Genomic DNA, 17,828 nt, shown 5'->3' on the forward strand with positions numbered 1-17,828 from the left:
TGAATTGTGGAATCTGGGGAGAGAAGAGAAAGAGTGGATTGCTTGGTGGGGTTGGAGAGAGTTGTTTGCCAGGAGAGAGTGGAGAAGGAGGGAGGTGGAGTTCGGATTAGTATTGAGTAAAACCATATGCTTATGTGCCTTAAGAAGAAATCTTGTTAATCTTGTTAGCTTTGTTATCTGTAATAAATACTTAATTTGGTTTACCAAAGGCCTGATCCTTGGCTGGGGTTTCACAGACCAGAAGGGAGGGTAAGGTAATGACCAAGGCTGAAGGGGAACTGTAACAAATGGTGGCAGCGGTGAAGAGAATAACAATACCAGTATTCAGAGTCTCTGGGAATACTAGTATTGGGACGTTACTGGGGGTTGCCTAGCAGGGGGATCTGTTGAGATCTGTGCTAGAGCGGGGAGAGAAATCAAGAGAGAGAGCGGTCCGGACTGGTGGAGTCCCTGGTGGTGCCTAGAGACAGGCAGTAACCACGAGCAGGTAGGAACCTGCCAGGGAGAGCCAGGGAAGGACGCCTCACATGTGGTGTCAGTAACGGTGGGATACGAACAACAGAGAATCCAGATACGAACCAAAGAGAGTCCCAAAGACACGTGGTGACAAAGGAGACTACGTCACAGGTGTTGGCTGTAGCAGTGAGATACGAATACTAGACAATCCCTAATAGTTGTGTGGCAAACAGAAATAACAAAACAAGATTTCTTGTGAGAGTGACTGGCAAAGAGTGTGTGGCAAAGAGTGAGTGAACTCAAACACCATGGCTGAATACATAAAAATGAAAAGAGAGGAGCTGGTGGAGAAGTGCATAACATTCAATTTACCTCATGAGGGTAAAGGGGTAGATGAATTGAGGGTAGCACTTATCGGATTTGCAACTGCCCAGCAAAAACAACCTGTCAGAGAAGAGACCCCAGAAGGATATTTAAGCAATCCCACTTATATAGAGTACTTGAGAGAGAAGTTGAGGATGGAAGGTGCAGAGAAGGAAAAACAGAGAGAGTTGGAAGCTGAGAGATTGAGGATGGAGGCTGAGGAAAAAGATAAACAGCAGGAGTTGGAAGCTGAGAGATTGAGGATGGAAGGTGCAGAGAAGGAAAAACAGAGGGAGTTGGAAATTGAGATAATGAGATTGGGGTTTGAGGAGAGGGAGAAGCAACGAGCATTGGATGCTGAATTACAAGTAGAAAAGTTAAAATTTGATAGAGAGAAATTTCACTCTGAGGAGACAAGGAAAGAGAGAGATGGAGCAAAAATAAAAATTACTCCAAAGGACTTTGCTGTCTATGAGCCTGGTCAAGATCCTCAAATTTACCTCAGCACCTTTGAAAAAGCAGCTCAGTTGTGGGGGCTACCTGAAGATAAATACATGCAGTATTTATCAAACCTGATTAAAGGGGAATTGGCTGAGGTATACCAATATTTCCCCTCAGACAAGCCCGTCACCTATGCTGAATTCAAAGAAGCAGTGTTTAAAAGATTCAGACTGGGGCCTGATTATTTTAGAAAGCTTTTCAGAAACTGCCAGATACAGACAGGGAGGTCTTTTGTGGAACTAGGAGCGAAGTTGATGGATATATTTGGAAAGTGGATGAGTAGTGCCAAAGCTCAGTCAGTGGAAGAGGTGAAAAGCCTCATGATACTGGATCAATTATACCATCAGTTACCACCAGAAATAAGGCTCCTGGTCAAAGACCGTTCCCCTACATCTGTGCAGGAGGCCGCAGAGATGGCGGATCACTTCGCCTCCAATAGAACTGGCTGGGTGGGGAAAACATCAAGAGAGTTTAAACCCAGACCATATAGTGCTGGCAGAAGGGATGTGGTACCACAGCGAGTGAGTCCTCCATTAAAATCTGAAGGGCACAGGACACCCCAGAGTGGATCTGTGTACCCTAAAAGTGAGGAGAAATTATGCTACAAATGTGGTAGACCAGGGCACCTACGTTTTCAATGTGAGGTTGCCAACCCCATTAGTAATCCTGCTCAGACAAGGGCAGTGAAAACAGAGCCCAAGGCTTTAGAAACAGCGAAAAAGGTTCAGTTCTGCCAGATAAACTGGACAGAAGTAACAGACCTTGATTCAAGTCTGAGAGAGGAAGTGAGAGTACAAGGGGCAAATTATTGGGCATTGCTTGATACTGGTGCCGCTCAGACATTACTGAGGCCAGATTTAATAAAATCTGAGGTAATATTACCTCAGGAAACTGTGACTATCCAAGGAGTGAGGGGTCAACCAGAAAGTTTGCCTGTGGCCCTGGTGGAAATGACTTGGAGAGGCCGAGAGGGCCGATATAAAGTAGGCATTAATGCCCAGCAACAAGAACCAGTAATACTGGGAAGGGATGTAATGGGCGCCCAAGGAAAGATCTAGGTAGTGACCAGACAGCAAATTGGCAGAGAAAAAGAAGCCATATTAAGGGGGGCTGAAACAAACAGGGTGGAATCTGTTAACCAGCCTCAGGTCACCATAGCAACCACTAGCAGGCCTGCTGAAGAAGACAAACTGTATCAAGTGGTCTCTGGGGAAGAAGCAGAGCAATTCAGGGAAGAGCTGCATAAAGATATCAGTTTGAAGCTGGTAAAGGAACAAGCCCTGACCCAACAGATTCCTTTCACTGACAAACTGAGGAATCAAGTTGTGTGTGAGAATGGGATTTTATATAGACTGTGGATGCCTGCTGAAAGAAAGGATGAATGTGAACCAGTGAAGCAATTGATAGTACCTAGCAAATACAGAACCAGATTGCTAGAGGTAGCCCACGATGTCCCATGTGCAGGACATCTGGGAATAAAAAAGACCAAGAGGAGATTGGCTGCACATTATTATTGGCCAAATATCTCTAAGGATGTAAAACAACATTGTCTATCTTGTGGAATATGCCAAAAGGTGGGAAAGAGTGGAGTAAAGACCAAGGCACCCTTAAAGCCCCTTCCTATAATTGGACAACCCTTTTATAGAGTGGGAATAGATTTGGTGGGCCCTTTTTCCAAACCCACAAGGCATGGCAAGAAATATCTAGTGGTGGTGGTGGATTTTGCCACCAGGTACCCAGACGCAGAAGCACTGAGATCTGTAGAAGCCCCTGTAGTGGCAGATGCTTTATTAAAAATCTCTATGAGGCTGGGTTTCCCTCATGAAGTGCTGACAGATCAAGGCAGTGTATTCATGGGAGAAGTGATGCAATGTATGTGGAAATGTTGTGGTCTAAAACATCTAAAGACCACTACTTACCATCCCGCCACTAATGGGCTAACTGAGAGATTCAATGGAGTTTTGAAGGGCATGATAAGAAGCTATGTTCAAGATCACCCACAAGACTGGGATGAACGTTTGGGATGCTTCTTATTTGCATACAGAGAAGTCCCTCAGGAGTCAACAGGCTTCTCACCCTTTGAACTAATGTTTACTAGAAAAGTGAGGGGACCTTTGGAACTGCTAAAAAATTCATGGGAAGGAACTCTGGGAGAGTACAAAACTTCTGTAGTAGATTTTGTATTGGAATTCCGCAATAAATTAACATCAATGATGGAAGTAGTGAAAGAGAATTTGAGTCATGCACAGGAGAAGCAAAGTTACTGGTATGACAGAACAGCCAGAGAACGTGTGTATGATGTGGGAGATATGGTTATGGCGTTCATACCCAGGAAACATGACAAATTACAGGCTAACTGGGAAGGACCATATACCATCAGAGAAAGGCTTGACACAGTGACATATGTAATCACCACAGAACAATTAAACAAAAGCAAAGTGGTTCATGTAAATATGTTGAAGCCTTACCATACCAGGGATGCACAGGTGTTGCAAGTTACCTTATTCCCTGAGGGAAGTGGGCCTGAACTTCCAGATTTGGTACAGGAAAGCAAAGACAAAGGAGGGGTAGATCAAGTGGAATGGTCAGAGGAGGTAGAGGGGGAAGTAAAAAAAGAGATTCTGAGAGTTTTGAAAACCTATAGGAATCTCTTTAGCAACAAACCTGGCCGAACGAGTATAGTTATACATTCCATTGATACGGGAGATCATGCCCCAATCAGATCTGTTCCATACCGTGTGAATGGGAAAGTTTTGAATGAGATCAAAAAGGAGGTGGAAGATATGCTGGAATTAGGAGTGATCAGGGAATCCATCAGTCCCTGGGCCTCAAGTATTGTCCTGGTTCCAAAAAAAGATGGAACGACAAGGTTTTGCATTGATTATCGGCTAATCAATAAAATTACTGTCCCAGATGCGTATCCTATGCCTAGGGTAGACGCTATGTTAGAGTTATTGGGGGCAGCAACCATTATCTCTACACTAGATCTCTGTAAAGGATTTTGGCAAATGGAACTAGACGAGCAATCCAGAGCCAAAAATGCCTTCAGTACACCAGATGGGTTATATGAGTTTGTGACCTTACCCATGGGACTAAGGAACTCACCAAGTTCATTTCAGAGGCTAATCAATACTGTGTTGCGAGGCATGTCAGATTTTGCAGTGGCCTATATCGATGACGTGGCCATTTTTAGCAAGTTGGTGCCTGAGCATGTCCAACACCTGACAACAGTATTGGAGGCCTTAAGAAAAGCAGGCCTCACAATAAAAGCTAAGAAATGCCAGTTTGGACTAAAGGAAGTAATCTATTTAGGACATAAGGTGGGGAGTGGGAAAATCACCCCCTTATGGAGCAAGGTGGAAGCAATACAAGCGTGGCCGATCCCCTTAACCAAAAAACAAGTAAGGGCATTTCTGGGTGTGGCTGGTTTTTATAGGAAGTTTGTGAGAAATTTTGGGGAAATAGCAACCTCCTTGCATGAATTGACCAAGAAGAAGTGTTCTGAGCGTGTGGTATGGACGGATGAATGTCAGAAGGCTTTTGATCTGCTGAAGCAAGCCTTGTGCCAAGGACCCATATTAATAGCACCAGACCATGAGCAACCATTCATCGTGGCTACAGATGCGTCAGACCTCGCGCTGGGAGTCGTCTTGCTGCAGGAGAGAGAAGGCACCAGACATCCAGTGGCGTATCTGAGTCGCAAGCTGACGCCGAGGGAGAAAAACTATTCATCGGTCCAGAAGGAGTGACTAGCGGTCGTGTGGGGACTGAACAAGTTGCGACCATACGTGTGGGGACGAAGATTCACAGTGACTACGGATCATCGGGCCTTGTTATGGTTGCAGACTATGAAAAACCACAACACTATGCTGCAGAGGTGGTCCTGGGCCCTACAGGACTATCAAGTGGACTTCCAGTTCATCAAAGGCAAGGACAATGTACTGGCCGATGGACTTTCCAGGCAAGTGGCTGGGACTGCAGTGACGTGACCAGACAGAGGAACAAAGAAAGACATTTTCCCCATAGAGACTTTTATTTGTTAACGCGACGTATAAATCCTGGAACAGGAATAATACTCTGCAGTTGTTTAAGGGGGGGGAAATGTGATGTTCCTATATATTAGTGTATATATGGTAAGTGCTGGTTGTTTAGAGTATACATGGTAAGTAGTGAAAGAGGAGGGGGAGTGAATGGGCAATAGAATGCTAGATGATTGGCTGAATGTTTAAAATGGCTGACAGTATAAATGAAAGGATGACAGGTAAATCTGGGAAATGTGAGGTGGTAAATTGTGGAATCTGGGGGGAGAAGAGAAAGAGTGGATTGCTTGGTGGGGTTGGAGAGAGTTGTTTGCCAGGAGAGAGTGAAGAAGGAGGGAGGTGGAGTTCGGATTAGTATTGAGTAAAACCATATGCTTATGTGCCTTAAGAAGAAATCTTGTTAATCTTGTTAGCTTTGTTATCTGTAATAAATACTTAATTTGGTTTACCAAAGGCCTGATCCTTGGCTGGGGTTTCACAGACCAGAAGGGAGGGTGAAGGGGAACTGTAACAAATGGTGGCAGCGGTGAAGAGAATAACAATACCAGTATTCAGAGTCTCTGTGAATACTAGTATTGGGACGTTACTGGGGGTTGCCTAGCAGGGGGATCTGTTGAGATCTGTGCTAGAGCGGGGAGAGAAATCAAGAGAGAGTGCGGTCCGGACTGGTGGAGTCCCTGGTGGTGCCTAGAGACAGGCAGTAACCACGAGCAGGTAGGAACCTGACAGGGAGAGCCAGGGAAGGACGCCTCACACAAACCCACAAAACGAAGAGCTGGTCTCACTATATAAAATGAGAGTTCATTCAGTCTGCCAATCTAGAGATGAGTATCCTATCCTTGCAAACATCTCCAATAATTGTGATGCTGGGTTGAAGATCTAGAGCAGTGTTTCCCAAACTTTTTTTATTTTTTTGTTGCTGGACTACAGTTCCCATAATTCCTGACCATTGGCCATGCTGGCTGGGGCTGATGGGAGTTGTAGTCCAGCAACAAAAAAATAAAAAAAAGTTTGGGAAACACTGTTCTAGAGCAATCATCATCAATACCAATGCAGTTAAGACACCATTATAGAATCACTTCTAGCTGAATCGTTGGGAGAGCTTAGCAGTCAATGTGTAGCTATGACCAACAGTCACACAATTCCTGGGCTTTCCAGATGTTGTTGGACCACAACTCCCATCAGCCTCAGCCAGCATTGCCAATGGCTGAGGCTGATGGGAGTTGTGGTCCAACAACATCTGGAGGCACACCGGTTGGGAAAGGCTGCTCTAGATAGTAACATTTTGTGGAATAGGAATCATCACTCCAGCTGTTAGGAGGGGGAAAAAAAGAAAATTCCTTGTATGATTTGGGGGAAACATGTTTCCGTTCCAACCAAACAGTCTGAGGGAATACGCCCCATGTTCTAAAGTCTACTAAACACCTGAGCAGTGCAAATGAGGGATGGGAAGATCTGTCAATTTCATTTCTCTCAGGTTGTCACTTTTCCTATCTTAGATACAGTTCTACATATTTCTGCAGAGATTTGTGGATCTTTTGGTTAAAAAACAATCCGCATGAAAACTCTGCAAAATTTCAGCGCGGATTTCTCCCAGCACGCACGCATTCTTGTATGCAGTTTGGACTAACGTACACATTTTTGCAAACAGTTTTGATTAAAATAATGCAGTTTTGTCTGTTATTTTCACTGTTCTGTTCATTTTTAGGCACATTTCCCCCTAACATATGCATTTGTTTCAAACATTCTTTGCAGAACTGCATCACAAAATTTGGACAAGTGAGAATTTCGATGGGTGGATGTCTTTTGGTTCTTACATTCTTCCGGAAAGTGTGAATTTAATCGGTTTGGCTCTAAATGTGAACTGAATTGCATTTCTTCACCATCTCTTGTGTCAATACAAAATGTATTTACTATGAGAGACCATGGCTACTTGAGACACACAGGCTGGTGTGGGTGGATGCATTCTTTGCATCAGGGGGCAAATGGAAAGTCCTCCACAATCATCATGCCAATGTCAGACTAGATATACCCAGATATACCTGGCATCTACCTTAACTTGTGCTTCATAAACAGGCCAGCATTTAAGTGTGGAGTGACATCTTTAGTAAATTTGGAAACTTGTGTGATAGTTTCTGCAGAGAAGGGTGTAGTTGTGGGGGGTCTCAGGGGGTCTTAGACCCTTTACCTTTTTGGGAGCAGGGTCCCTGAAGGGTCCCTATGTCTCCAGCATCCTACAAGCCCATTAGCATGAAAGAGGAGTGTGTTAGCCACTGACAAGAGTCTTCTAACATGCTTCCTTGTCCTTTCCTGCTAATTGGAGCCAACCAGAGTGAAAGGAGTTGAGTCAAACACTGAGAAGAGTCTCCTTAGGGCTAGCACTCTCCTCTTTCATGCTTATTGGTTCCTAGGCTTTAACAAGGATCTCATTTTCAGCCCCACAGCAAAAAAAGTGGGGAGGGAGCATGGCTGGGACTAACACAAAGGGACCCTGCATTTCTGAATTTGCCACTACGCTACTGCTGCAGAGCCAACAGAAAGCAAAAGGTCATAATGACTGGAGGATTGCATACACGGATGACCATTTTTGGGTCAATATTTTGAAACCATATAGCCTAAATCGAATGAAACCACAATATGAAAGCATATAAAAAAGAAATAAAACTGGAATTAGGGGATTCAGACTCATAAAACAGGGTCCAATCTTACGGGTCATGGAAAGCCAGGGCAAAAGAATAGGTCTTTACAAGACAACTGTGGCTCTGTGAGGGGAATAGAGGGTCTTAGCACTCTGAACGAGCTACACTTCCTACGACTCATTGGCAACATCGTGACTGTTTAAAGTGGAATAATAACACTGTAAATGTCTGATGTGAATGCAGCCTGAGCTAAGCCCCAAGACTGGAGTGATGGGGGATTACACATTTATAACCCTGCTGGGACTATATAACTCCAGGACACAGATATAAGGGCATATGTCTTTAAAAAAAAAAAAACTCCTTGCATGTAGTGATCTAGCATATCAAGGAGCCAACTGCACCAGGATGATTCTCCCTTAATTTTTTTGTTTTTACCATTTTGTTAGAAAAAAATATGTTTTTTTAAAAAACAGCAACAGCAGGCTACACAGCTTTTTAATACTGACCAAATAGACAGTGTTTGTTTCTTCCATATAAACCAAGCGGTGACCTTAATGAAATCTGGGATCTCTGAAATGTACTGAAGAGCAGAAAGAGGAGTTGAAAAGAAAAGTGAGATCCACCCACCCCCTCCAGGTATAGATAGATTTACAGGGATGCCTTTTGATTCTCCCTCATTCTGTGAACAGCTGTGACTCAGGAAGGGGGTCTGACTCTCTAAGTTGTGCAATGGCATGACCTCAGTGGGGTGTGAAAGATGGGGAGATGAATGTGGTGCACAGTGTTCTCCCAGCATTTCCCCCCCCTTTGGACTTCCAAGCCCCACAGGGCTCCTCCTCCAAAATGGGCAGGAAGGTTGATTTATGTGACCATAGCACAGTAGCTTCTTGCTGGGTTGTCGCTCTGTTGCTTGTGCTGCAGCCGTTACCGAAGAGCTGTCCTTCCCAAGCCGAAAGGAGTCGCCACCTGTAAGTGTGATTATCCTACGTTAACTTTCCCCCTCTATCACCCCTTCATTTTCTTTCCTCTCTGGATGCAATTTTCTTTTGCACACTTTTCAGCACCAGATGCTGTGGACTTAGGAATAGTAAGATCTCTTTCCGTCTGGCAAATCTCCCTCTTCCTTCCCCACAACTCTTTCTCTGGGAGGAGGGACCTAGAGTTTGCTTGCACTAGAGATGGGGGAGAAAGACATATTGAAAGCAAATTTATCAAATTGGCACTTCCCGAAACAATACAAGAACCGAAATGCAGTTTGAGATTCGCACTTATCCGAATTTTGCAGTGCTGTTCCCCAACTCACAATGTTTACAAAAATGCATTGATTAGGGGAAAGCGTGCATAGAAGTGAATATGTGGGTGAAAATAGCATACAGAATGCATTACGTTAGGAGAAATTGCTTGCAAAAATGTACATTAGTCAAAATGGCATGCAAATACGGTTTATTAGGAGAAATTCGCACTAAAATGCTGGAGGATTTTCATGAGGATTTTTTTTCAAAAAACAAAATGCCAAACTGCTGCAGAAAAGTGAGGAGCTGAGAGAATCAAAACAGACAGATCCTTCCATCCCTAGTCTTCATTCTTTCTGATCTGAGCTTTAAGAATAATAAGTTTCCATTTTTAAAAAGGTGCATCTGAGACAAGGCATACTTGGAAGGGAGTTTGGATGTACATCAAGGCAGACTCAGGGAGCTTCCAAACTGTCATTTTCAGGTGGGATTCAATTGCATACCCGCCAATTCAGTTTGCACGATTATAGAGGGTTGGGAAGTCCTGCATAACAAACCCGCTTTGCTCCCCCCCATTTTCCAAAACCGAACTTTTTGCAAAAAAGAAAAATGATGGGAAAATGCAGGCAAAGGCTTGCTTTGTTGCAACAGCATCTAACACCCCTGCAAACAACCCAGAATAGATTATCATTAAACAGCCAGCATTGGCCCCATTGCACTATACATTGAAAGCATCATCGTACCACTTTAAATAGTCCTGCCTTCCCCCAAAGAACCCTGGGAACTGTAGTTTGTTAACAGTGCTAAGAGCTCTTAGCATGCTTCTGTTCCCCACACAGAGCTACAACTCCCAGATTGGTTTAACACTTAGCCCCTCTTCCCAGGGAACTCTGGGAATTGTAGTGCTATGAATGGAATAAGGGTCTCCCAGCAACTCTCAGCATCCTTAACAGTGCCCAGGATTCTTTGGGGGAAGCCACCACTGTTTAATGTGGTACAACGCTGGTTTATTTATTTATTTATTAAATTTATATACCGCCCCATAGCCAAAGCTCTCTGGGCGGTTTACAGGTTTGGACTGTTAAAATGTATAGTGCAGATGAGGTCATTGTCTAATCTCTCCACAAACAAATCAGAGATGAGTGCACAATAAATAAGTCATCTACAAGTGCCTTCACATGCAGGTTGTCAAATGGATGCTTGAATCTATCTTGGGTCGACGGAGTGCAATACCTGGTGGATGTATACTATAGGACTGCAGTCTGTCTGTAGATGCTTGCTTAATTTGGTCTCCAGGTATCAGCAGAGGTGACCAAAGTCATTACCGAAGGAGACCAAATGCAATACGCCAAGGGGAATTCTCTAAGGGATTTTGAGTATTGATTAAGGCTCATAGAACCTCCGCAGAGATTTCATCTCTCTATATTCTGGAATACCCCAGGGAGCTATCATTATGCTGGAGTTTACACACATTCTGCTTACCTCTTATTATTTAAAGACCTCTGAAATTTCTCATACCGGATAGACTTTCTTCCCCTCTGCCTATGGATGGGGGAGAAATTCTATTCAGTTTGCCTTTAAAAGTGAGCCTACCTAATTTGCCCTTTCTGAAACAATATGCAAACTGTAACATAGCTGCCCTTCAAAGTTTACTCTTCTCCAGATTTTGCAATGACGTTTTCTAGCCAAGTAACGGGCGTGTGAAAAAAAAAGCATATCACTAGGTTAAAGTGTGTGTGTAAGAATGCATGTGTTAGTGAACATGGCATACAAAAAATACCAGGGAAAAATTGCTTTGCCAAAATGTGTAGATTAGGAGAAATTCAGACTAAAATGTTGATGAATTTTCATGAGGACTTTTTAAATGCATATATAAAACAGTGGGATCAGTTTGTATTGCTGTGACACTTCCTCAGAGTGATCCACATGTTTAGGAGAAAGATCAGGTAGCACAGGCCTGCATGACTTCATCAACATCAAAAGGATCTTGATAGGCTGGAGCACTGGGTTGAAAACAACAGAATGAAATTTAACAGGGGTAAGTGCAGAGTTCTACACCTAGGAAAAAGAAACCAAATGCACAGTTATGAGACGGGGGATACTTGGCTCAGCAATACTATATGCGAGAAGGATCTTGGGAGTGTTGTCGATCACAAGCTGAATATGAGCCAACAGTGTGATATGACTGCAAAAAAGGCAAATGCTATTTTAAGCTGCATTAACAGAAGTATAGTTTCCAAATCGTGTGAAGTACTAGTTCCCCTCTATTCAGCACTGGTTAGGCCTCATATTTACTGTGCCCAGTTCCCGACATCTCACTTTGAAAGGGATGCAGACAATCAGAGGAGGGCAAAGAGGATGATCACGGGACTGGAAACAAATCCCCTTGAGGAGAGCCAGAAAGAACTGGGCATGTTTAGCCATGAGAAAAGGAGACTGAAGGGAGTTATGATAGTACTGTTCAAGTACTTGAAAGGTTGTCACGCAGAGGAGGGTCGGGATCTCATCTCGATCGTCCCAGAGTGCAGGACACGGAATAATGGGCTCAAGTTTCAGGAAGCCAGATTTCGACTGAACATCAGGAAAAACTTCCTAAGTCTTAGAGCGGTACAACAATGGAGCCCATGACCTAAGGAGGTGGTGGGCTTTCCAACACTAGAGGCAGCTGGAAAGCCACCTGTTGAATATGCTTTAAGTTGGATTCCTGCACTGAGCAGAGGGTTGAGTTGATGGCTTTATAGGCCCTTTCAAACTCTACTATTCTATGATTCTGTGATTTCAGAATCTATTAATATTCCCATATGTTCCCTGAACGTTAACCAAATAACACAGAGACACAAAACCCTGCATTGAGAAAGCTAGCATCGGGGAGAGAGCTAAGGCCAGAACCATATTCCTTGGTGCTTGCTTACCATGCAGTGATGACTGCAATTCCCCTGCTTGTATCCAGAAGTGGCACAGTCCCATCTTTTCCCTGCACAAACAGATATAACCTGGATGTGTGCAAGAAATACCAACAACCTGCTTTGTGTTTTACTCCCACAGGGACTTCCCTTGCTGGCAGTGGCAACATTGCGCTGATGGACAAAGTTCTCCAGGTCACCTTTCGTGTGTTCCACGCTTTGCTTTTGCTGGGAGCACCGAACTGGACAGGTGAGAAAAGGAATCTCTTCCTTCATTCTATAACGTGGGTGGAAGAGCTCAGTGGGAAGATCACCTCCTTTGCCGGCAGAAAGTTGCAGGTTTGCTCTCTTGCATCTCCAATTTAAAAGCAAAACCAAATTGAAAGATAATTTATTTGCAGCATTTATACCTTGCCCTTTAGCCAAAAAAGGCCTTCAGAGCAGCTTACACAAAATTCTGGATGGAATTGACTGGATTTGAGACAGTCTCTGCCCTTCTGGCTGACAAATCTAAAAAGACATGTCACACAAGGAAAAAAGGAAGGTGAGGGAAGAGGGTAAAGCAAGCTCAAGCACAAGTTGTTATGTTGCTATTCTTACAGCGCATTTAAAAGCAGCAGCTCCTCGCTCATGTCAGTGGCGGTTCTGGGTGCCCTTATAAAGAGGGGCCACCTCCCTTCCCCACGCCAGATCAGATCTAGGAGCGGAGCTGATGACAATGTCCAGGCCAGGAGGGTAGCAGGGGTTTATTGGAGGGGTGTGTGTTAGGGGATCCTTCTGAGTCCCCAGAGAACTGCCGGTAGTCAGACTAGTCCTCAAGAAGATGGGGAAAGCGATATGGGATGAACTGTAATGTAAGAGGTGCAACACAAGTTAACCTTGTCAGATTCCTGGTGTATCTAGGGAAAAGGATAAGTGGTGGGAAGAGTTTTGTCTGCCTCATATTCTGTAGAGTCGCTGCCAATGAATAGACCAGCCTGTCCCAACCTGGATGATGGGAGTTGTAGTCCAGCAACATCTGGAAGGCACTAAGCTGTGGAAGGCTGGCCTGTTCAGCACTGTGTTCCCAAGCAGGGCGTGAGTGCAAAATTCAGCAACTGGTGTGCTTTGTGGGGAAGGCCCTAGCTCAGCAGGAGAGCATCTGCTGGGCGTTCAAGAGGCCCCAGTTCCATCCCCAGCATCTCCATGTAGGGCTGGAAGGAGGCCTCCTGTCTGAAATCCTGGAGAGCTGCTGCCAGTCAGAGCAGATACTGAGCTAGTTGGACCAATGGCTTGACTTAGGAACGTATTTTGTAAGTGTTGGGACAATTGTTCTTACATTAAACGAATAAATGCACATTCAGTCGATCACCTCATTAAAAGTTGTGCAATGAATTGACTAAGACCTTTCATTGGGAGCCAGCTGTATGCTGTGGCAATGCATTTTTTTAAAAAGCAGCTTGGGAAATGTTGCATTCCCCGTCACACATGATGCCGTTAAACTTGTTAGCATTCCAACAATCCTCCTTTTGCTCATTTTGTATTTGATCTCACGGTCACCCAGTGAAATTTATTGGCAGGGGATTTGAGACTAAAAAAAAAGAGAAGGGGGAAGGTGGAGGATTGTACACTTGAATGTTCCCCATAAGAGCAGCCTGCTGGATCGGGCCAGTGGCCCATCTTATCCAGCATCCTGTTCTCACAGTGGCCAACCAGATGTCTGTGGGAAGCCCACAAGCAGGACCTGAGCGCAAGAGCACTGCTAGTAAATGCAAATAGTAAAAACAGCATGTGATAATTCTGCATGCACACTGTACTCTGACGACTTCCAGATTAGACTACTGCAATGTGTTCGATGTGGGCCTGCCCTTGAAGACAAGAACATAAGAAGACCCCTGCTGGAACAGGCCAGTGGCCCATCTAGTCCAGCATCCTGTTCTCACAGTGGCCAAGCAGATGCCCATTATGGGATGCCCGCAAGCAGGACCTGAGCGCAAGAGGACTCTCCCCTCCTGCGGCTTCTGGCAACTGGTGTTCAGAAGCATGCTGCCTCTGACTGTGATGGCAGAGAACAGCCATCATGAACAGTAGCCATGAATCTGCCTCATCTTCTTGTAAAGCCCTCCAAGTTGGTGCCAGCACTGCCTCTCGTGGGAGCAGATTCCAGAGTATAACTATGCCCGTAGTAGAAAAAAGAACAGAAAAGAATGAATATCTGTGTGTGGTGTAGATCTTGGAGTGCTGGACTGGGACCTGGGAGACCCAGGTTCAAATCCCCACTCAGCCATGAAGCTCACTTGGTGGCCTTGGGCCAGAGCAGTCTCTCAGCCTAACCTGTCTCACAGGGTTAAGAAGTCTGTATTGTGCTTTAAGGTCTGAACACTACATTGAAGATTGACCTTAATCAGTCCATTCGTAAATTTGAATCTAAAGTCTTGCTTGACTTGCTGAGAGAGAAGCTGTGTGCGTGTGTGCGTTTGTTAAAATCTGATTACAATAACTCTGTTGAGCAGCCCAGCTTAACAAAATTACCTTTATTAACTTCCCTGCCACCCCTGAGAGAGTGGGCTTTGATTTACCGAGGTTTTGCAAAGCTTATCCTAACTTGGTTGAAGGGGAAATCGTGCAGCGTCTTTTTTCTTTGATCTAGCTGTTCTCCAGGAAATTTTCATAATTGGCAGTCTCGCTGTTTTTTTGTTTTTAAATCTCTGGGAAGTTTGAACTTTCGGGGGGGGGAATCAAAACAAAATATGGGTAAAGCCTGACTTAATTTGTGTTTTTCTCAGAATCTAAAGGCTGTTCCCCCCCCAACATCCCCATTTGCCAAAATACTTGTTTTTGATGCTTGACTTGAGAATTTGCTTCACAGTTGAGTTCCCCCCTTGATTGATGGCATTTGCCAAAAAACTTTGAAGGGAGGGTGCTGGAATTCTGCCAGGATGAGGACAGAGAGAATGGGACACTGAGGAAAGGCCGTAGTTCAGTTGGTAGAGCATCTGTTTTGCATGCAGAAGTCCCAGTTTCAATCCTCAGCATCTTCAGGTAAGGCTGGGAGGTCCTCCTGCCTGAAATGCTGGACAGCTGCTGCCAGTCAGGGTAGACAGTACTGAGCTAGATGGACCAATGCTCTGCCTTGGAATAAAGTAGGGTGAAGGTTGTAGTTCAATGGTAGAGTGCCTGCTTTGCATGCAGAAGGTCTCAGGTTCAATCCCTGGCATCTCCAGGTAGGGCTGGGAGAGACTTCTGCGTGGAATGCTGGAGAGCTGCTGCCGGTCAGTGTAGACAGTACTAGATGAAGTAGTGGTCTGACTCACAGCTGTAGCTCAGGGGCAGAGCATCTGTTTGGAATGCAGAAAGGCTCAACCACTTGAAGGACCCCAGTCTAGAACCTTGGACAGCCTATTGCTTGAACCAGATTGGCTGCATCATACTGGCCTGGCTATGTTTTGCTCTGTAATAATTCAATCATTCAACCGCCCAGAGAGCTTTGGCTATGGGACGGTATATAAATGTAATAAACAAACAAACAAACATGTATGTGCTGGTGGGTGAATGGGCCTTGATGTCATTCAGGAGCTGACAACTAGCTGAGTGGTAGAACATGCATCTTGCATGCAAAAGGTTCCAGATTCAATCCCGGCATCCCCAGATGAAACCCTAGAGAAATGCTATCAGTCAAGTAGATAATATTGATGGGCCAGTCCCAGTGGCCTGACCTGGTACAAGGGAGGTTCTGATTTGGCATCAGGCTGAGAGAGAGAGCTCTCATCTGGGAAGGACTCTAGGGTGGCCGTTTAAGCTTTGCCAAAAATCAGAACAAAAGAGAGCACAGATTTGCATAACATTTGCATGAGTTCGTTCATATGTATAGTTGCAAATTTAGAAATGGACTATAGTTTAAATACATCTCTCCTAGTGGGTTAAGCTGTGGGGAGGTGACTGCTCAGTCTTGCTGTTGATGGGCAACCATGGCCCTGGAGATCTCTTCTTAAGAGTCCTTTATCTTGTACTTTCAAATACATAGGAAGCTGCCTTATACGGAGTAAGACTATAGGTCCAGCTAGCTCAGAATTGTACACCCTAACTGGCTCTCTCGAGTTTCAGAACAACATCTCTCTCAGTCCTATCTGGAGATGCCTGGGACCTTCAGCATGCAAAACAGATGCTGCACCACTGAGTACAGCCTTTCCCTTTTGCAAGACAGTCCTCTGTGAAATAGGACAAACGGCTGCCCTAAATTAATAGCACCTCCATTATCTGCTTGTGTACAGCAACCTAATAGGCTATGACTTATCAGACCTAACTCCCTGATAGGCTATGCCCTATGACACACAGAAGGGCCTATTGGATGTTCTCATCATTTCATATTAGGCCCTGAGAAAGCGATGGGACATTCTGCTCTGTCGGCCTCCGCTTTGGGGTTTCACCTCACACATCCTACCTTGCGCCTTCTTTTTTCACGGTCGTTGTTTCAGGAGTCTAACAAAATGGTCAGCGTCGGATTTGGGTGCTGTACAAGTGTCGCTGCTGAGAACTTTGGGCTGCTCCTGCCGTGCAATTATTTACGGTCCCCTTTCAGGAGTCTGCCTTTTTATTTTTTTTATTTTTAAGCTGGGAGAGCTTTTTTGTTGTTGTTGGTATAATGGAGCTTTGAGTGGTACCCGTCCTGTGCCCGCAGCGGGGGCTGCTGAAGGCTCAATGAAACCACTTGTTTCCTCCCAAGGCTCTGGGGCAGGTCTTCGAAAAAGAAGCCGAAAGAACTCCTGCTGGCTCCTACGAGCGGAGGCTGAAAGGGAACAAGACGTTTCTTTTGAGCCATTCTGCAACTCCATGGAGAGCTGCCGTGGTGCGAGAAAAAGCCCCTTTTGTCAAGGGATAATTTAGAGGTTTAGTCCAAGACAAGGGAGGCAAAATTGATGAACCTTTTCTATAAACAGTCTAAAAAGAGAGATTGGGGAGGTGAATGAGAGAGATTTCCAGTGCCCAGGAGTCTGGAACATCTGCATATCTCTGCCAAGCAGGCTGGTGTTTTGATTCTCCTAGACCCAAAGGTATGGCACCTTTGCTTTTAGCCCCGGGGACCGCATCCTCTTCTGGGGAACTGACCAAGGGCCACATAAATAATAATAATAATAAAATTTTATTTCTAGGCTGCCTATCTGGCCGAATTAACGGCCACTCTAGGCGGCGTACATAGACTAAAATATAACATAGAGTAAAATATAACATATAATACAAAACAAAACCCCAGTAGTCTATAGACATCCCGAGCAGCAGGTTCACGCACGCATACACACACACGGTCTCTGGCCCCTTCAGCAGTTGCTGCTTTTGTAGCTGGAAAGAGACAGGGCCCCACCCTTCCAGGCCAGGTGGAAATCAGCCAGAAATGCAGGGAGCAGGTCTTGCAGAAACTCACACAGGTAGATGGTCTCTGGCCCCTTCAGCAGTTGCTGCTTTTGTAGCTGGAGAGAGACAGGGCCCCACCCTTCCAGGCCAGGTGGAAATCAGCCAGAAATGCAGGGAGCAGGTCTTGCAGAAACTCACACAGGTAGATGGTCTCTGGCCCCTTCAGCCGTTGCTGCTTTTGTAGCTGGAAAAAGACAGGGCCCTGCCCTTCCAGGCCAGGTGGAAATCAGCCAGAAATGCAGGGAGCAGGTCTTGCAGAAACTCACACAGGTAGATGGTCTCTGGCCCCTTCAGCCGTTGCTGCTT

The 17,828-nt window shown here is 45.0% G+C and overlaps 1 protein-coding gene across 2 annotated transcripts in view; it reads left to right on the forward strand.

The window, feature by feature from the left end:
• Positions 1–17,828, forward strand: part of LOC133372501 (probable glutamate receptor) — a 38,199-nt gene that overhangs the window by 5,503 nt on the left and 14,868 nt on the right. Inside the window, exons 1-2 of one of the 2 annotated variants that reach the window (XM_061601208.1) lie at positions 8,929–8,967; positions 12,277–12,384. In XM_061601208.1, the coding sequence (XP_061457192.1) occupies positions 12,312–12,384 (73 nt within the window). In that variant the 5' untranslated portion in view covers positions 8,929–8,967; positions 12,277–12,311. Of the gene's footprint in view, positions 1–8,928; positions 8,968–12,276; positions 12,385–17,828 lie in introns of those variants that run through there. The other variant, XM_061601207.1, reaches the window with a different exon arrangement.

This window comes from Rhineura floridana, chromosome 18 (assembly GCF_030035675.1).
Source record: "Rhineura floridana isolate rRhiFlo1 chromosome 18, rRhiFlo1.hap2, whole genome shotgun sequence".
Classification (NCBI taxonomy): Eukaryota; Metazoa; Chordata; class Lepidosauria; order Squamata; family Rhineuridae; genus Rhineura; species Rhineura floridana.